Genomic DNA, 21,018 nt, shown 5'->3' with positions numbered 1-21,018 from the left:
GCTGGATTTTGTAAACGCTATTGTACAATTTGAATGTGGTTTACTGGTAAGTGGAATAGAACAGAACGATTGTATTATGCCAATCAGATTGAGAAACTTCTCTGGGCTTACTTTTGAGCCAATAAATCAACTTATTTTTGACTCCATTGAATTGAACAGTGTGAAAACCCAAGACTGGTGGAGAGAGGCCCAAGACACACTGGCAAGCCAGAAGAACATCCATTTTATTACCATTTCAAACCAGTCCAACTGAACCATAACAACCTACAGTTATCATCACACCAGTTCAAACCAGTCCAACTGAACCATAACAACCTACAGTTATCATCACACCAGTTCAAACCAGTCCAACTGAACCATAACAACCTACAGTTATCATCACACCAGTTCAAACCAGTCCAAATGAACCATAACAACCTACAGTTATCATCACACCAGTTCAAACCAGTCCAACTGAACCATAACAACCTACAGTTATCATCACACCAGTTCAAACCAGTCCAACTGAACCATAGCAACCTACAGTTATCATCACACCAGTTCAAACCAGTCCAACTGAACCATAGCAACCTACAGTAATCACATGCATATGCTCATGCGGAACGGCGAGAGAGACAAGTGTGTGTGTTTCTGTGTAACTTTTCCAGCAGAATGAGATATCAGTGCTTCTCTAGGAGTCCATCAGTCATGTGGTTGGGGTGCATTAGGGGTGCATTAGGGGTTTAGGAGGGGTAGCAGGGTTGTGGGAGGTCTGTCTGTGTCAGGAGGAATGTGCAACAGCTGGATAGTGAAGGCGGACAGGGACGGGGGTGACGGGGTAACTGGGCATCAGGGGCACCCAGGACTGAGCCAGGCTGTGGGAACCATGGAGCGGGGCAATTACTGGAAGTTTTCCTCAGATGAGGCTATGGGCTGGCCGTTTGGCCCCTGGGGGCCGAGAGCTTAAAACTCTATTGAATCAGATACGCTCCTGCTGAACCTCTCCGCTCTCAGCTGTTCTCCCTCGTTTTCTTCATCCTTCGCTCTGTCTCAGTCGGTCGGTCACTCTCTCATTCGCTCACTCACTCACTCACTCACTCACTCACTCACTCACTCACTCACTCACTCACTCACACAGCTGTAAAATAATGAATGACCTCAAAGGTATGGCCAGTTATGTAATACATTTTTACAAGAGCTGTGAGTAGATGATGGAGTTCACCAACCTATTCACATTTATAATGGAGGTGGTGGCTATATGAACCCAGTGAATGGGCCTCCCTCCCTCTCTGTCTCTGTCTCTCTCTCTCCCTTCAGTCCCTTTTCAGCCCAGGGGGAGTATTAGAGTTCTATGAGTCAAACCTACCTCAAGAAAGCTCTTCTCACAATACCGCTAACTTGATTGATAGTTAATTAACTGTAATACACTTTCTGACTGGAGTAGTGTTCCGTAGACAATGAGGAGTAATCTCAACATTATTCTTGGAGCTGTGGACTCTTTTTATTTTTATTTTGGAAACATTGATTTAACTGCTTCATTTGAATATCAACCAGTCAGCAGAGACTGTTTAGTGTTCCCTATCAAACAACCCAGATATTTTCCTTCTAGGGAGGGAGTGTGTGTGTGGTGTGGTGTGTCTTCTGTCTGTGTGTGTGTGTGTGTGTCAGTGTGCATGTTCTCTTCATTGAGGACTGTGTGTCTGAGGGGACCCACTCATCAACCTAGCAACAGGAGGGAGGGGCCAGGATGTGAGGGAGAAATTCATATTTGCCAATGAAGCCCCTCTCCAGCACAGTAACCCCTCCTCCTCATGTGGATTTCCCTGTGTGTGTGTGTGTGATGATTCTGCACTGGGCCGGTGCAAGGAGTGAAACAGTGAGCTGTGCTAGAGGGAGAGTCAGTGTGTGTGTGCATGCTAACAGTGTGCCTTATGGAGAGAGGGGGCTTGAGTGACTGTTGACTAGCCGGCAAGTAGGTGGAGGAACAGTAAGAGCACAGACAGAACTCCGTGCTTGTTGGATCCAGTGTTTGTTGTGGAATCTATACTCTCAGACAAGGAGGCTCTGGGTGACGGTGGGTTGAAGGAGCGGGATGTCTAAGATGACGTTGTGGTTGGGCCTCATCCTGGCTCTCAGCGCAGGTCGTCTAGATGCTTGGTTCTGGAACAAGGACCCTGATCCTACTACCCAAGGCCCAACGAAGGCTCCGCCACTGGGCAAGGCAGGAGGACAGCCCAAGAGAGGTGAGGAGAACCTGGCAGGGGTTGGGGCAGAAATCATCAACGTGGCTGATGGGATCCGTAAGTTTGTGCAGACGTGGGACGCGACCCCAGCCACTTGGACTGAGAGTGGAGTGGCGAGCCCTACCACACAGATGGCTAATAAGGAGGAGTCTGTGTCTGGGGAAGGGTCTGGGGCTAAGGATGGATCTGGGTCTGGGGAAGGATCTGGGTCTAAGGAAGGATCTGGGTCTGGGTATAAGGAAGGATCTGGGTCTGGGGAAGGATCTGGGTCTAAGGAAGGATCTGGGTCTGGGGAAGGATCTGGGTCTAAGGAAGGATCTGGGTCTGGGGAAGGATCTGGGGAAGGATCTGGGTCTGGGTCTAAGGAAGGATCTGGGTCTGGGGAAGGATATGGGTCTGGGTCTGGGGTCTGGGTATAAGGAAGGATCTGGGTCTGGGGAAGGATCTGGGTCTGGGAAGGATCTGGGTCTGAGATGGGTTCAGGATCAGGGTCTGGTTCAGCATCTGGTTTAGGGTCTGGGTTTGGATCGGGGGTTGAGTCTGGTGTAGGTTCAGGGACCGGCTCGGGTTCGGGGTCAGGGCTTGGAGAAAGGGAAAGCTTGGTTCTCCCCACTAACCTAACAGGGGTGGTGGAGGATGACCTCACAGGGTTTGAGGGGGTGAAACAGGGCGAACCAAAGACCAACCTCTCTGACATCTCTTCTCATGACCACAATGGAACCTGCCACCTTGTGCCCTCTGATTGGCCAATCTGCATATCAAGGGGGTCAAAGCATTTCTCGCTGCCCAACTTCCTGAACCACACCTCTGTGGAGGAGGTTGGTGTGGCCCTGAGAGAGTGGGCGTGGCTGGCCAAGGCGGGGTGCCACCATGGAGCCGAATGGTTCCTCTGCCTCCTCCTCGTGCCCAGGTGCCCGCTGCCTGGCCAGGTGCTCAACAAGGTTCCCCTGCTGCCCTGCTGCAGCTTCTGCCAAGTCCTGCAAGACAGCTGCTGGCCAGCCCTGGATGACGGGCGACTTCCTGTAGAGTGTAATTTGCTGCCCGACAGGGATCAGGAGGCGGGGTTGCGGTGTCCGCCATGCGTGTCAGTTAGTAATCGGAAAGGTAAAACCGCGGGTTAGAATGTATCCTGTTTGGAGATACATTTTGAATCCGGTTGTCTGGTCATGACAGGTGTGCGTGTGTGTGTGTGTGCATGTGCACGTGTGATTAACACACCTTTGTGAAGTAGCATAGACACGCGTTATCCTCACATTTGAGCGACTTCAAAATGCTTGGCGGCAGTGGGGACTTTCAGTCAGGGACTGCTGATGATTGTACCTTGTTTTGGGGTCAATCATACTCCACTGCACGTGCTCAGAAGTGTGACATGAACACAAGCATGACTGACCGGCACTATAGACCACCAACCTGGGAGCATTTGCATGTTGTGTATGAATGTTAACGTTAATAATAATGTTTTGTCTGCGTAGACGAGACAACCCATGAAATATACACGAAGCATAAGACAAAATCATGCCACAGCATGTTGTTTTCAGACAGTGGAAAATACATTTCCTGCATTCTTCCCAATGCAACATTTATGAGTATTCAGATATGCTCGTACTGTAGGTTGGACTTGTGATTCATGTGATGCAGTAAAGAAGCAAATGGAGAAGTGGAAAATGCACACTGTTTATAATCTGTTCTCCAGGGTTCGGCCCCACAAAGGGACATGAAGACTTCTAAGCTCTACCTGGGCTTTAGCTCGGCAGGCTACGGCAGCTCAATAAATCATTCCCTGCTGAGTATGCATGGGAGAATTGATTGTCTGAGTTCAGAGTCACAGCACATAAAACGCATCAAGCCATATTTATCACACAGCTGTTTTCCCATGGGGATTTGTAAGTGCTCAGGTTTCTTAGCATGTTATTGAAAATGTTTTTCATTGTCCGTGTTAACTTTGCTTTTACCAAGTAGGGTAGGAGTTTAGATAACGTTGAAATGTTATCATAAACCATAGTCCTAGAAAATAGGGGTTAGGCTGCAAAGCCACTATTTTTGGAAGGCTCATTTAAAAGAAATGCATAGCAGTGTACTAGTATATATATATATATATATATATATGTCACTGTTTTCCTAGTTGTAATACATGACAGAATAGGTCAATATGAGACATGATAGAAAGACTGTTTCCTTATATTGGCTGTACTCATTTCATCATAGTTTGCACTCGTAGTTTGTCGTGTTTTTGCCCGACAAGATAAATTACTTCAGAACATGTTCATTTGGTGCTTCTGTTTGCCAAGCAAAGCAGTGGAACAGCACGTGCTTGTCAGCATGTTGTTCTCTTCTGGGATGCATTCCTAGACTTGTACATACACACTGAATCAAACACACACACACGCACACACAAACACCCACACACACAGTGCACTCTTTCCTTTGTTTACTTGAGTTCACTTGTCATTTGAGATGGGAGTTTAAATGGAAAGTCCCTGTTTTGTTGTGGAGTTGACGTTAGTCTGTTTTATGTGGACTGTCCCTTAGGCCTCTCTACCACTGTTGTGCCTTTTTCTATTCCAGTATCCTGTTTTACTGAGTTCACTAAGTTTGTCCTATCAGCATGAGAGGTGAAGATGGATGAAGGGATGCATGGGTTGATGGGTAGGCTGATGATGGACCTATAGGTAGAAGGATGGAAACAAACTATTACAAACAGCCATCTTAAGATTTGACTCAACTAACTGGCTGAAGAGGGTCAACCATCTTGTCTCTGTCAATCTACAAAGCATTTTCAGGCCACTATCTGTACCAATGGAATTTGGCTTGGTGGGCGACAATCAATCCGACCCTTATCGAGATTCGAGATTCGCCAGCTTCCTTTCATTGCCATCTTTATATTACACAGCCTCCATACTGTATTCAAGTATTTCTGGGACTCAATCAATGTCTGAAATCAGTGAGCATGAGGATTGGAATGTAGAATGTTTCTAGGAGGAGTGAATGATGCATTCTCAGCAGAGCAGACCACTGCAGTCTGAACAATGGTTTCATCTCATCCACACTGGTGCTGTTGGACATGGGGTGCGTGGCTGGGGGTGGTAGATTCATGGACAATGATCTGCTCTGGGGAAGAGTGTGGCGATTCTGCCCTCTGGTTTGGGAGAAAGGGTGAGGGTGTCTTTGCATGCCCCCTTCCAACAAGGAGCTGTCTGATTCGGGCCAGACCGGGGCACTGAATCTCCACGAGGGGTCATGGGTCGCACCCACATTTTTACACAGTCTTTCAGTAAAAGGGTCGAAATGAGTCAATGAAACATCCAGTCATCCGTGTGAAGAAGAGTAAAGAGAAAAACAAAGAGAAAGAGAGTCATTTGTGTCGGGGATTTACCAGTTCATTACATGTGAAGGTTCACATTGGTTCACTGGGAAACAAGTGGGTGGTATAGCATGCTTGTTGCCCACATTGATGTTATCATGCAGTGGATCATGTTTCGTAATAAACAAGTGTGGATTTTTGTAATATCTGTTATGTAAACAGATTTTATAGGTTTGTAGGTAGCAAAACTATTGCTCTACAGTATACCAACTCAAATCACTCAGACAGTTGAATTCCCAGAAGATTCCAAGTATGGGCAAAATCTCTGAAAGATGGGCCCTTGCCAGAGAAAACCTAGCTGCTGTGGCGCCAAATGTTATGTTATGTTATGTATGACCAATCCAACCATTAGCTTGAATAGCAGAATGGGGCTTTTTTTCAGCCAATTGAGCCAATGTACAAGGTTGGATTTAGTGATGTCATCTTTGTGGAGTGCTCTGCTTTCTTGTTTCCTGTTCCATCATCAGTCATCTTTAACTGACCATAGCCGGGGTTTGGCCAAATATGGATTAAGGGCTGACCTGGGAACAGTGGAAATGCCATAGATGTCACAGCTGTGTAGCCTCACTCTGAAGTGATAACTGATGGGCTTTCAGTTCTGGCACTGCTCCCCCTTTCTGTAGATCTCCAGGTCCAGTTGGTCTGGTCCTCTGGGATGTGTCACAGCTGGAGAGGTTGGACCATTCAGACTTTCTAACAGGGGGTCCTTGGAGAGGATGGAAAGTGGAGTTAGATACTATATCTCAAACACCAGCTGACATCTGTCTGTTTCTGGTACAGTAAGATCAGTGTTTCACATTACAGCCTGTTCCAATGGTCTTTGATGGGCTCGTCACCAACTGTAACAAGCATTGCAAGTTAGCACCAATAAACAATGATGATGGTTTCATTTTTGGCTACTTACATTTATTTTATTTATTTTTTTACCCCTTTTTCTCCCCAATTTCGTGGTATCCAATTGGTAGTTACAGTCTTGTCCCATTGCTGCAACTCCCGTACGGACTCGGGAAAGGCAAGGTCAGGAGCCGTGCGTCTTCTGAAACACAACCCTGCCAAGGGTTGCTTCTTGACACAATGCCCGCTCAACCCGGAAGACAGCCATACCAATGTGTCGGAGGAAACACCGTGCACCTGGCGACCGTGTCAGCGTGCACTGTGCCCGACCCGCCACAGGAGTCGCTAGAGCGCGATGGGACAAGGACATCCCTGCTGACCAAACCCTCCCCTAACCCGGACAACACTGGGCCACCCCCATGGGTCTCCCGGTCTCGGCCGGCTAAGACAGAGCCTGGACTCGAACCAGGATCTCTAGTGGCACAGCTAGCACTGCGATGCAGTTCCTTAGTCCACTGCGCCTCTCGGGAGGCCCCCTGCTACTTACATTACTGTAATTAAAGTACATTCTTATGTCCGTACAGTAGTTTTGGTACTGTCATCTTGGAACCTGGGGTTTAAACAAACAGTTGTTTGATGTTCGGCCTCTGGGTCTCTCTGATGCATCATTGAATTAGGAAAATAGTTTTCTGTTGCTCTTTGCACAGAGTTAGTAGGCCTTCTCATTTTCCCAAACAATTACTTATTACAGTTTTCAGACGAAGAGAACAGCACCATTTCTTCAGCACGGTCTCGAGGCAATGAAGCCTTTTACAACGAAGTAGTGCTCTGTTAACTTTTTTATTGTTCACTGTGACATACCTAAGTTTATTTAAAACAGAGTGAAACTCAGACATGAGGTAACTAGATGGACTGTAGTTGAGTCAATGTTTGGGTTGTGGGACATTTTAGGTACGCCCTCTTGGCTTGTTATAAGAGGAAGCTCTTTGCTAGGATAACAGAAGTGAAGAGGAGAGGATGAAGATAGGATAGAGAGGAGAGGGGATAAAATAACGTTATACAGTACATACGAAAAGTATTCAGGCCCCTTGACTTTTTCCACATTTTGTCACATTACAGACTTATTCTAAAATGGATTAAATATTTTTTTCTCCTCATCAATCTATACATATTACCCCATAATGACAATGCAAAAACAGGCTTTGATTTTTTGTTGTTGCAAAAAACACCTTATTTACGTAAGTATTCAGACCCTCTGCTATGAGAGTCGAAATTGAGCTCAGGTGCATCCTGTTTCAATTGATCATCCTTGAGATGTTTCTACAACTTGATTGGAGTTCACTTGTGGTAAATTATGTTTATTGTACATGATTTGGAAAGGCACACACCTGTCTATGTAAGGTCCCACAGTTGACAGTGCATGTCAGAGCATTAACCAAGCCATGTGGTCGAAGGGATTGTCAAAGAGCTCCGAGACAGGATTGTGTCAAGGCACAGATCTGGGAAAGGGTACCAAAACATTTTGTCAGCATTGAAGGTCCCCAAGAACACAGTGGCCTCCATCATTCTGTGCAATCGGGGGAGAAGGGCGTTGGTCAGGGAGGTGACGAAGAACCCGATGGTCACTCAGACAGAGCTCCAGAGTTCCTCTGTGGAGATGGGAGAACCTTCCACAAGGACAACCATCTCTGCAGCACTCCACCAATCAGGCCTTTATGGTAGAGTGGCCAGACGGAAGCCATTCCTCTGTAAAACGCAAGACAGCCCGTTTGGAGTTTGCCAAAATGTACCTAAAGACTCTCAGTCCATGAGAAACAAGATTCTCTGGTCTTATGAAACCAAGATTGAACTATTTGGCCTGAATGCCAAGCGTCATGTCTGGAGGAAACCTGGCACCATCCCTACGGTGAAGCGTGGTGGTAGCAGCATCATGCTGTGGGGATATTTTTCAGTGGCAGGGACTGGGAGACTAGTCAGGGCCGAGGGAAAGATGAACAGAGCAAAGTACAGAGTTCTCAGGACCTCAGACTGGAGTGAAGGTTCACCTTCCAGAAGGACAACGATCCTAAGCACACAGCCAAGACAACGCAGAAGTGTTTTCGGGAAGAGTCTCAGAATGTCCTTGAGTGGCCCAGCCAGAGCCCGGACTTGAACCAAATCGAACATCTCTGGAGAGGCCTGAAAATAGGGGTGCAGCAACCCTCTCCATACAATCTGACAGAGCTTGAGAGGATCTTAAGATAAAATGGGAGAAACTCCCAAAATACAGGTGTACCATGCTTGTAGAGTCATACCCAAGAAGACTTGAGGCTGTAATCGAGTAAAGGATATGGATACTTATGTAAATGTAATATTTAGTTTTTTTACTTTTAATACATTTGCAAAAATGTCTAAACCTTTTTTTGCTAAATCATTATGGGTTATTGTGTGTAGATTGATGAGGGAAACCTTTTTAAAAATACATTTTAGAATAAGTCATTGCAACGTAACAAAATGTAGAAAAAGTCAAGGGGTCTGAATACTTTCTGAATGCACTGTATATACAGCTAAATATATAAAATTTCAACACTGACATAAATGTAACTGTTTCTTTTATTCACTAAGGAAGATTGATTCATTCTCAGTGTAATGTATTGTTATGGATATGAATGACTGCAGGTTGGTGTATGTATTTTTTCTAGATTGTATTCGTATAGTGCTTTCCATCATGTCTAAAAGTACTTCATACCGTAACTCACCCTCATCCACTAGCACCTACCTGGGTGATACAACATGGCAGCCATTTTGTGCCTCACAGAAACCACCCACCACACATCAGCTTAGTCATGGTCTGAGAGCCAGTCGTTAGCCCTCGTCCCAAGTCACTTCAGCATGTTTAGACGGGCAGGCCTGTTGTGCTGGGCTTGTTGCATTGTTTAGGCCACTCACTTCACAAAATGATGCTGCCATGTTATTCCAAATATGGAAGTTCATGATATTGCAGGTGACATACAGAGATCAGGTGACTATTAGGTGAATAAGCTCAGCTAACAGACGTACAGTGCATTCAGTATTCAGACCCCTTCACTTTTTCCAATTTGCAGTCTTATCCTAAAATTGATTAAATTGTTTATTTTCCTCATCAATCTACACACAATACCCCGTAATGACAAAGCAAGAACAGGTTTTTAGATTTTTTTGCAAATTTAAAATGTGCACTGTAGGCCATGGATTTCCCAATCTGGGGGAGGTGGGAATATATTCCCTATTGGGATGGGACATCTGCAGTACGTAATTGACAGGATATTCCCTTAATCTATATCTGACTGGGAATCCCTGGAACGCTATAAGGTTCCCTATTACTGCAGTGCTGTGGAACGTCTCTGAGCGTTGCCAGGATAGCGTGAAGGATCAGACCAGTGTGGAGAATCATGGAATCATGTCAGATTGGGAACAGGGAAGGGAAGCTGCCTGCCTGGCCAGCCACCCTGGTCCCATGTGGCTCAGCTGCTAAATGACTGAAATGAAATGTGATCCTGGGATGTGGTGGTGGTGTTCCAACGTTCTCCTCTGTCAACACGACATCTGCCTGCATGGGAATCCCCATTCAATGCAGTGCAACTCAGTCCCAGTTGATTTTGTATAGTGCAGTACAAGTGAGTGAGTCGATGGATTCTCTGTTATGACATCCATGTTGGTAAACATGGCTGGTATGTAACTGCTAATACTTTCTGACAGCTATAGTGGATACCATCCATATTCCTCTTTTGTTCTGCCTCTCTTATCTAACTTTTTCATTATCATTCCTTGTTATGTTTGGTAGACAGAAATCAGTTACTCCCTGAGGCTCTTTTGTGACTCGGGTTAGTGTTGAGTTAGTGTCTGCGGTAGTGTTTTAGTGTCTGCGGTAGTGTCTGCGGTAGTGTTGGGTTAGTGTCTGCGGTAGTGTTGGGTTAGTGTTGCGGTAGTGTCTGCGGTAGTGTTGGGTTAGTGTCTGCGGTAGTGTTGGTTTAGTGTCTGCGGTAGTGTTGGTTTAGTGTTAGTGTTGGGTTAGTGTCTGCGGTAGTGTTGGGTTAGTGTCTGCGGTAGTGTTGGGTTAGTGTCTGCAGTAGTGTTGGGGGGGTAGGGTTGGGTTAGTGTCTGCGGTAGTGTCTGCGGTAGTGTTGGGTTAGTGTCTGCAGTAGTGTTGAGGTAGGGTTGGGTTAGTGTCTGCGGTAGTGTTGGTTAGTGTCTGCAGTAGTGTCTGTGGTAGTGTCTGCGGTAGTGTTGGGTTAGTGTCTGTGGTAGTGTTGGGTTAGTGTCTGCGGTAGTGTTGGGTTAGTGTCTGCGGTAGTGTTGGGTTAGTGTCTGCGGTAGTGTTGGGTTAGTGTCTGCGGTAGTGTTGGGTTAGTGTCTGTGGTAGTGTTGGGTTAGTGTCTGCGGTAGTGTCGGGTTAGTGTCTGTGGTAGTGCTGGGTTAGTGTCTGTGGTAGTGTTGGGTTAGTGTCTGTGGTAGTGTCTGCGGTAGTGTTGGGTTAGTGTCTGTGGTAGTGTTGGGTTAGTGTCTGCAGTAGTGTCTGCGGTAGTGTTGGTTAGTGTCTGCGCTAGTGTCTGCGCTAGTGTCTGCGGTAGTGTCTACGGTAGTGATGGGTTAGTGTCTGTGGTAGTGTTGGGTTAGTGTCTGTGGTAGTGTTGGGTTTGTGTCTGTGGTAGTGTTGGGTTAGTGTCTGCGGTAGTGTTGGGTTAGTGTCTGCGGTAGTGTCTGCTAGTGTTGGGTTAGTGTCTGTGGTAGTGTTGGGTTAGTGTCTGTGATAGTGTCTGCGGTAGTGTTGGGTTAGTGTCTGTGGTAGTGTTGGGTTAGCGTCTGCAGTAGTGTCTGCGGTAGTGTTGGTTAGTGTCTGCGGTAGTGTCTACGGTAGTGTTGGGTTAGTGTCTGTGGTAGTGTTGGGTTAATGTCTGCAGTAGTGTTGGGTTAGTGTCTGCGGTAGTGTTGGTTAGTGTCTGCGCTAGTGTCTGCGCTAGTGTCTGCGCTAGTGTCTGCGGTAGTGTCTGCGGTAGTGTTGTTAGTCTGTGGTAGTGTTTGGGTTAGTGTCTGTGGTAGTGTTGGGTTAGTGTCTAGTGTTGGAGTTTGTTTGTGTCTGCGGTAGTGTTGGGTTAGTGTCTGCAGTAGTGTTGGGTTAGTGTCTGCGGTGTCTTAGTGTCTGCGGTAGTGTTGGGTTAGTGTCTGTGGTAGTGTTGGGTTAGTGTCTGTGATAGTGTCTGCGGTGCGGTAGTGTTGTGTGTCTGTGGTAGTGTTGGGTTAGTGTCTGCAGTAGTGTCTGCGGTAGTGTTGGGTTAGTGTCTGCGGTAGTGTCTGCGGTAGTGTTGGGTTAGTGTCTGTGGTAGTGTTGGGTTAGTGTCTGCGGTAGTGTTGGGTTAGTGTCTGCGGTAGTGTCTGGGTTGGGTTAGTGTCTGCGGTAGTGTTGGGTTAGTGTCTGCGGTAGGTAGTGTCTGGGTTAGTGTCTGCGGTAGTGTTGGGTTAGTGTCTGCGGTAGTGTCTGGGTTAGTGTCTGGGTTAGTGTAGTGTTGGGTTAGTGTTAGTGTCTGCGTGTCTGCGGTAGTGTTGGGTTAGTGTCTGCGGGTTAGTGTCTGGGTTAGTGTCTGCGGTAGTGTTGGGTTAGTGTCTGTGGTAGTGTTGGGTTAGTGTCTGCGGTTGGGTTAGTGTTGGGTTAGTGTCTGCGGTAGTGTTGGGTTAGTGTCTGCGGTAGTGTTGGGTTAGTGTCTGGTAGTGTGTCTGCGGTAGTGTTGGGTTGTGGTAGTGTCTGCGGTAGTGTTGGGTTAGTGTCTGCGGTGTTGTGTTCTGCGGTAGTGTTTGGTTAGTGTCTGTGGTAGTGTCTGGGTTAGTGTCTGCGGTAGTGTTGGGTTAGTGTCTGTGGTAGTGTTGGGTTAGTGTCTGCGGTAGTGTTGGGTTGCTGAGTGTGTCTGCGGTAGTGTTGGGTTAGTGTCTGCGGTAGTGTTGGGTTAGTGTCTGGGTAGTGTTGGGTTAGTGTCTGCGGTAGTGTTGGGTTAGTGTCTGCGGTAGTGTTGGGTTAGTGTCTGCGGTAGGTTGGGTGTTGGGTTAGTGTCTGCGGTAGTGTTGGGTTAGTGTCTGCGGTAGTGTTGGGTTAGTGTCTGCGGTAGTGTTGGGTTAGTGTCTGTCTGGGTAGTGTTTGGTTAGTGTCTGCGGTAGTGTTGGGTTAGTGTCTGCGGTACTGTTGGGTTAGTGTCTGTGGTAGTGTTGGGTTAGTGTCTGCGGTAGTGTTGGGTTAGTGTCTGCGGTAGTGTTTGGGTTAGTGTCTGCGGTAGTGTTGGGTTAGTGTTGGGTTAGTGTCTGCGGTAGTGTCTGGGTTAGTGTGTCTGCGGTAGTGTTGGGTTAGTGTCTGCGGTAGTGTTGGGTTAGTGTCTGTGGTAGTGTTGGGTTAGTGTCTGCGGTAGTGTTGGGTTAGTGTCTGTCTGGTAGTGTTGGGTTAGTGTCTGTGGTAGTGTTGGGTTAGTGTCTGCGGTAGTGTTGGGTTAGTGTCTGCGGTAGTGTTGGGTTAGTGTCTGTGGTAGTGTTGGGTTAGTGTCTGTGGTAGTGTTGGGTTAGTGTCTGTGGTAGTGTTGGGTTAGTGTCTGTGGTAGTGTTGGGTTAGTGTCTGTGGTAGTGTTGGGTTAGTGGGTTAGTCGGTAGTGTTGGGTTAGTGTCTGTGGTAGTGTTGGGTTAGTGTCTGCGGCAGTGTCTGCGGTAGTGTAAGTTAGTGTCTGCGGTAGTGTTGGGTTAGTGTCTGCGGTAGTGTTGGGTTAGTGTCTGCGGTAGTGTTGGGTTAGTATCTGCGGTAGTGTTTGGTTAGTGTCTGCGATAGTGTTGGGTTAGTGTTGGGTTAGTGTCTGCGGTAGTGTCTGCGGTAGTGCTGAGTTAGTGTCTGCGGTAGTGTTGGGTTAGTATCTGCGGTAGTGTTGGGTTAGTGTCTGCGGTAGTGTTTGGTTAGTGTCTGTGGTAGTGTTGGGTTAGTGTCTGCGGTACTGTTGGGTTAGTGTCTGTGGTAGTGTTGGGTTAGTGTCTGCGGTAGTGTTGGGTTAGTGTCTGTGGTAGTGTTGGGTTAGTGTCTGCGGTAGTGTTGGGTTAGTGTCTGCGGTAGTGTTGGGTTAGTGTCTGTGGTAGTTTTGGGTTAGTGTCTGCGGTAGTGCTGAGTTAGTGTCTGCGGTAGTGTTGGGTTAGTATCTGCGGTAGTGTTGGGTTAGTATCTGCGGTAGTGTTGGGTTAGTGTCTGCGGTAGTGTTTGGTTAGTGGCTGCGGTAGTGTTGGGTTAGTATCTGCGGTAGTGTTGGGTTAGTATCTACGGTTGTGTTGGGTTAGTGTCTGCGGTAGTGTTGGGTTAGTGTCTGCGGTAGTGTTGGGTTAGTATCTGCGGTAGTGTTTGGTTAGTGTCTGCGGTAGTGTTGGGTTAGTGTCTGCGGTAGTCTCTGCGGTAGTGCTGAGTTAGTGTCTGCGGTAGTGTTGGGTTAGTATCTGCGGTAGTGTTGGGTTAGTATCTGCGGTAGTGTTGGGTTAGTGTCTGCGGTAGTGTTTGGTTAGTGTCTGCGGTAGTGTTGGGTTAGTGTCTGCGGTAGTCTCTGCGGTAGTGCTGAGTTAGTGTCTGTGGTAGTGTTGGGTTAGTGTCTGTTGTAGTGTTGGGTTAGTGTCTGTGGTAGTGTTGGGTTAGTGTCTGCGGTAGTGTTGGGTTAGTGTCTGTGGTAGTGTTGGGTTAGTGTCTGCGGCAGTGTCTGCAGTAGTGCTGAGTTAGTGTCTGCGTTAGTGTTGGGTTAGTATCTGCGGCAGTGTTGGGTTAGTATCTGTGGTAGTGTTGGGTTAGTGTCTGCGGTAGTGTTTGGTTAGTGTCTGCGGTAGTGTTGGGTTAGTGTCTGCGGTAGTGTTGGGTTAGTATCTGCGGTAGTGTTGGGTTAGTGTCTGCGGTAGTGTTTGGTTAGTGTCTGCGGTAGTGTTGGGTTGTGTTGGGTTAGTGTCTGCGGTAGTGTTGGGTTAGTGTCTGCGGTAGTGTTGGGTTAGTATCTGCGGTAGTGTTGGGTTAGTGTCTGCGGTAGTGTTTGGTTAGTGTCTGCGGTAGTGTTGGGTTAGTGTCTGCGGTAGTCTCTGCGGTAGTGCTGAGTTAGTGTCTGCGGTAGTGTTGGGTTAGTATCTGCGGTAGTGTTGGGTTAGTATCTGCGGTAGTGTTGGGTTAGTGTCTGCGGTAGTGTTTGGTTAGTGGCTGCGGTAGTGTTGGGTTAGTATCTGCGGTAGTGTTGGGTTAGTATCTACGGTAGTGTTTGGTTAGTGTTGGGCTAACCGGGTCACAGCTGTGACTGCCCTAGCGCCCTGTCAGATGGACCAATAACAGGTGCATTCAATGAGAAGCTGCCTCCCCCTCGCCCTCTCTGCCTCCCACTTATTGGCTGAAATCCCATAGGATCTTCAGCTAAGCTTCGGTTGACTTGCAGGTTTAGAATGTAGATAGCATAACAGCAGTGTCCAGTGAGACCCTAGCTGGCTTAGCAATATGGTGTGGGAGTGAGTACAGACTGTACAGAATAAGTGGTATTGCTGTGTTAGTGTGTGGAAACATATGTTTGGGATTAGTCCAAAAGTGTTGAGTCTCTTGTTCCAATTCCTTTTAGGATGTAGTACAATAGTCCTTCTGTATTGGTTGCTGTCCAAGGGCTGCACCCAAGTAGTATCCAATAGTCAAATAAATGCCATTCACACAAGTCACAACTGGAAGTATGATACTAATATGAGACATGATGCATTTTAAAATGTAGGCTTACTCAACCACCTGAAAGGGCATTTATAGATTTAGCCCGTGGTAACTTGTAGAATAGACACTGGCTAGAATGCGATTTTAACCAATCAGCATTCAGGATTTAGACCCACCCGTTGTATAATCTTCATTATAAACTGAGTGGTTAGAATCCTGAATGCTGATTGGCTGACAGCTGTGGTATATCAGACCCTATACCATAGGTGTTACTGCTTTAATTACATTGGTAACCCATTTATAATAGCAACAAGGCACCTAGGGGGTTTGTGGTATATGGCAATATACCACGGCTAATGGCTGTATCCAGGCACTGCGTTGCGTCGTGCTTAAGAACAGCCCTTATCCGTGGTATATTGCCCATATACCACACCCCCTCGTGCCTTATTGCTTAAGTATGATATGATATTGCACTTACTTATGAATGCCACTTTTGGCCATTGAGAAGTTCGATCCCCTTTAGGATCCACTATTAGCTATTGGAATAACTCCTCATGGTTCAGTCTAGATCCTCTGAGACTTAATGACTGTGTAACAGAGTTCACTTCCCCTGTTTAAGTTTACATCACTGGAGGGATAGGAAATCTCAAGTATCTCTGGTTCGTGTGACATTCACATTGTACAGTGTGGGCTTTTCTGTAAACATCTGTCATAAATCTACTCTGACAGTTCACCCATGAGAGGATGTCTGTCTGTCCAGTGTTTAGTTCCCTAGAGGTGCTATTTCATGTGAATGTGATGGTTAGTCTCATGTAATTTCCTCATTTCCCTCTAGGCTATTTGAGTCCATGGGAACTGGATTACAGTCAGACGTTTTTCCATGCTAAAACAGCCCAAGTTCATTTGACACAGTCTTTGCCTGCTGAACCCCAAAACTCTCTCCATAAAGCCTTATTTTTGCTTTTATTTTACATCTACTACCTAGCTTGGTCAGTCAGGCTTACTGCTGCACTTGAAAGATAATGTGAGCATCATCACATATCGTTTTTTGTTGTTGAAACGATGTGGAAACAACGTTGATTCAACCAGTTTTTGCCCAGTGGCTATGTTTACTCCACTGCACATGTATGGGTATGGCCTGAGGCACTCATCCTGGCTAAATCACTTGGTGAAGCACAGCACACCAGTCAAGGCATGATGCTTTCTAATCTGCTACTGCACTGTGCCCTTGTACCCTTCGGTAACCTCATGTCAATGATAAAGTACTCTGTGTATGCTTACTCTATGCCCTTAACAACTGACTCAGGATCAGTTTGGCTGTTCAGCTGAGGGTTAAGTTTGGGGGTATGGTAAAGGAAGATGGTACAAGCTTAGAAAAAAAGGAGCTGTCTAGAAGCTAAAATGATTATTCGGCTGTCCCCATAGTAGAACCCTTTTTGATTCCAGGTAGAACTAGGGTTGCAAAGCTACCAGTAGTTTACCGAAGTTACCGGAATCTTCAGTTATTTTTGGTAATTAACAGAAAATATTTGGCAATCTATCATAACTTTGGTCATTGATACTTGAATAACTTTTACAAAATGTATTCATACAGTTTATAGAATTATGCATTTAAATATCTGTGTCCATATTGGCCACAGGTTTCTAGTATACAGACCATCTGGTTCAAGAGAAAATAGACTAAATAATGAAACAGCAACTCGTACAACTATTGACTTTTTTCACAACTGCCACCAGTTTGACACTGAAACATTGTCAACAAATTTATAGTAAAATAAATAAAAGTGTGTAAAAAAATATTTATATGTATATTTCATGCTGTAACCCTCATAATAAACACCAATGATATTCACTAAGTTGATGGTTTATATTTTGGAAAATGTTTTGCAGCTTTTATATTCAATGTTTTATTTGAAAATCATATTATTTAATTATTTAATACACTGTATGTTACATGTGGTAAGGTCACACCAGGTCACACTACATGTAGACTAGTCTGAAAGAAGCCCTGGGCACTACATGTAGACTAGTCTGAAAGAAGCCCTGGGCACTTCATGAAGACTAGTCTGAAAGAAGCCCTGGGCACTAAGAAAATAGTCTGAAAGAAAACTTCATGAAGACTAGTCTAAAGAAGCCCTGAAAAAGAAGCCCTGGGCACTTCATGAAGACTAGTCTGAAAGAAGCCCTGGGCACTACATGTAAACTAGTCTAAAGTTTCCTGGGCACTTCATTTGCTAGTCTGAAAGAAGCCCTGGGCACTTCATGAAGACTAGTCTGAAATAAGCCCTGGGCACTTCATGAAGACTAGTCTGAAAGAAGCCCTGGGCACTATGTAGACTAGTCTGAAAGAAGCCCTGGGCACTTCATGTAAACTAGTCTGAAAAAGCCCTGGGCACTTCATGACTAGTCTAACTAGTCTGAAAGAAGCCCTGGGCACTTCATGTAGACTAGTCTGAAAGAAGCCCTGGGCACTTCATGTAGACTAGTCTGAAAGAAGCCCTGGGCACTTCATGTAGACTAGTCTGAAAGAAGCCCTGGGCACTTCATGTAGACTAGTCTGAAAGAAGCCCTGGGCACTTCATGTAGACTAGTCTGAAAGAAGCCCTGGGCACTTCATGTAGACTAGTCTGAAAGAAGCCCTGGGCACTTCATGTAGACTAGTCTGAAAGAAGCCCTGGGCACTTTTGTAGACTAGTCTGAAAGAAGCCCTGGGCACTTCATGTAGACTAGTCTGAAAGAAGCCCTGGGCACTTCATGTAGACTAGTCTGAAAGAAGCCCTGGGCACTTCATGTAGACTAGATCTGAAAGAAGCCCTGGGCACTTCATGTAGAAAGAAGCCCTGGGCACTAGTCTGAAAAAGCCCTGGGTACTCCATGTAGACTAAGTCCCTGGGCACTTCATGTAGACTAGATCTGAAATAAGCCCTGGGCACTTCATGTAGACTAGATCTGAAAGAAGCCCTGGGCACTTCATGTAGACTAGATCTGAAAGAAGCCCTGGGCACTTCATGTAGACTAGATCTGAAATAAGCCCTGGGCACTTCATGTAGACTAGTCTGAAAGAAGCCCTGGGCACTTCCATGTAGACTAGTCTGAAATAAGCCCTGGGCACTTCATGTAGACTAGATCTGAAAAAGCCCTGGGCACTTCATGTAGACTAGATCTGAAAGAAGCCCTGGGCACTTCATGTAGACTAGATCTGAAAGAAGCCCTGGGCACTTCATGTAGACTAGATCTGAAATAATCCCTGGGCACTTAATGTAGACTAGTCTGAAATAAGGCCTGGGCACTTAATGTAGACTAGATCTGAAAGAAGCCCCGGGCACTTAATGTAGACTAGTTTGAAAGAAGCCCTGGGCACTTAATGTAGACTAGATCTGAAAGAAGCCCTAGGTACTTCATGTAGACTAGTCTGAAAGAAGCCCTGGGCACTTCATGTAGACTAGATCTGAAATAAGCCCTAGGCACTTCATGTAGACTAGTCTAAAGAATTGGACAAATCAGAATGCAAGGTGCCATTTTTATTATACTGCTCTATCCAGTGTTTTCAGATCTACACAGTGCCCTGGGATCTAAGTTAGGGCTAGTACTTTGTTTCTGGAACTGGGCCAATGGGACTCCTGTACTGTAAGCGCTGGCTTCGTGTGTGTAACCTCACCTCCTATCCTGTCTCCTCCCCTTCAGCAGAGAGTGGTGTGACTCTACTGCAGCTGATCGGAGGCCTGCCTCCTGATGAATCCCAGGCCGGTCCGGGGGGAAACCCGCCTACTACTTCGGAGGGCTGGACGGGCTGACTGCTGCAGGACAGCCGGCCCTGGCCCACCTCCCCAACCCCTTCTACAGAGACTTCTCCCTGGTCTTCCAAATCCTCCCCTCCAGCCCCGGGGTCCTCTTCTCCATCACAGACGCCTCCCAGAAGTTCATGTACGTGGGGGTGAAGCTGAGCGCCCCGGACGCTGACGGCAGGAATCAGAAGATTCTGTTCTACTACACAGAGCCCGACTCTGAGGCCTCGTACCTGGCCGCTAGTTTCACCGTGCCCTCCCTGGACCTAGTCTCCTGGACCAAGTTCTCTCTGTCCGTGTTCAACGACCAGGTGACCTTCTTCATGGGGTGCGACGCCTCTGGGAAGACGGTGAAGTTGGAGCGCTCGCCAGATGACATGGAGCTGGACAGGGGGCGGGCATCTTCGTGGGTCAGGCGGGAGGCGCGGACCCTGACAGGTTCGAGGTACAGTATGGATCGCCAACCACACCTCTAATGCTGACCTGACCACACATATTTACCTCTAACTTTATTGTTCTCTCATGTAAAACATCTTTATTGTTCTCTCATGTAAAACATCTTTATTGTTCCCTAATATAAAACATCTTTATTGTTCCCTAATATAAAACATCTTTATTGTTCCCTCATGTAAAACATCTTCATGGTTCCCTCTTGTAAATTATATCTTTATTCTTCCCTCATGTAAAATATCTTTATTGTTCCCTCATGTAAAACATTGGTATAACTCTTCCCCTAAAGTCTCTGTCGTTCTGCACCCCCACCCTCAACCCTCACTCTGGTGTCAAACCCCATGTGACCATCACATGTGTTTAGACGGGTCAGTGACTATGCTGAGGGTGTCAAAGGCCAGACGACAGGACAGGTCAGCAAATAGATTTACTAGAGGGAGGAGGGGTTAGTAGTGCTGTGTTAGTGAGATGTGACTGGCTGTCTGGCTTTCCTGTTGCCAGTGACACATACCTGACTGAGATTCCTGAGGGAGCGATTAGTGAGGGATTTACCCCCAAACAACGTGTGGGTTTAGGTTTCATCTCACTCACACCTGCTGTTTTTAACAAACAGTGTGTTGAAACGTGCATTCTCATAGTCTAACTCTATCAGGCCCCTGGGAGAGATTTAGAATCAAATCAAAATCAAATCAAATCAAATGTATTTATATAGCCCTTCGTACATCAGCTGATATCTCAAAGTGCTGTACAGAAACCCAGCCTAAAACCCCAAACAGCAAGCAATGCAGGTGGGAGAGATTTAGAACCCTGTCATTCTCATAGTGGCTAGGAAAAACTCCCTAGAAAGGCCAAAACCTAGAACCCTGTCAAGAAACCTATCAGGCCCCTGGGAGAGGAACCAGGCTATGTGGGGTGGCCCATGTCATTCTCTTCTGGCTGTGGCCCCTGGGAGAGATTATAACAGAACATGGCCAAGATGTTCAAATGTTCATAAATGACCAGGCCCCTGGGAGAATTTAGAAAGGCAGAACAGTTGAAACTGGAGCAGCAGCACGGCCAGGTGGACTGGGGACAGCAAGGAGTCATCATGTCAGGTAGTCCTGGGGCATGGTCCTAGGGCTCAGGTCCTCCGAGAGAGAGAAAGAAAGAGAGAAGGAGAGAATTAGAGAACGCACACTTAGAGATTTAGAACCCTGTCATTCTCATAGTCTAACTCTATCAGGCCCCTGGGAGAGATTTAGAACCCTGTCATTCTCATAGTCTAACTCTATCAGGCCCCTGGGAGAGATTTAGAACCATGTCATTCTCTAAACTCTATCAGGCCCCTGGGAGAGATTTAGAACCCTGTCTGTTGTTTCAGCAAGACTGTCTGTTCTGAGTTAGTAAGGCCACGGTCAGTCAGACACAACATTCTCTTTATATTTGATTGTATATTAATGGCTTTGATAATGACTAGAATCATTAAATTCTTACTGCCCAATGGCTGTACAGTATCTCCTTTCTCACAGCCATCAGTGTGTTTGTCTGTGTCTCTGTGTCTGTGCGTGTTGTGCAGGGCGCGATCGCTGAGCTGAACGTGGTGGGTAACCCTCAAGCAGCTGAGTTACTCTGTGAAGACGATGATGACTCAGACGCTGTGAGTGATTAGACTGTAGAACCAGACACAGTTTAGAAGGAATA

General features: G+C 46.5%; 1 protein-coding gene across 1 annotated transcript in view; it reads left to right on the top strand.

The window, feature by feature from the left end:
* Positions 1–2,695: 2,695 nt before the first annotated feature.
* LOC112253635 (collagen alpha-1(XVIII) chain) overlaps positions 2,696–21,018 on the top strand; it is a 35,329-nt gene continuing 17,006 nt past the window's right edge. The window contains 4 exon segments of the mRNA XM_042313374.1: positions 2,696–3,310; positions 18,843–19,275; positions 19,278–19,333; positions 20,894–20,974. Of these exon segments, the coding sequence (XP_042169308.1) occupies positions 2,696–3,310; positions 18,843–19,275; positions 19,278–19,333; positions 20,894–20,974 (1,185 nt within the window).

This window comes from Oncorhynchus tshawytscha, unplaced genomic scaffold (assembly GCF_018296145.1).
Source record: "Oncorhynchus tshawytscha isolate Ot180627B unplaced genomic scaffold, Otsh_v2.0 Un_contig_13920_pilon_pilon, whole genome shotgun sequence".
Taxonomy (NCBI): Eukaryota; Metazoa; Chordata; class Actinopteri; order Salmoniformes; family Salmonidae; genus Oncorhynchus; species Oncorhynchus tshawytscha.
The sequence above is the reverse complement of the archived record's forward strand: the minus strand, read 5'-3'. Positions and strand labels throughout refer to the sequence as shown.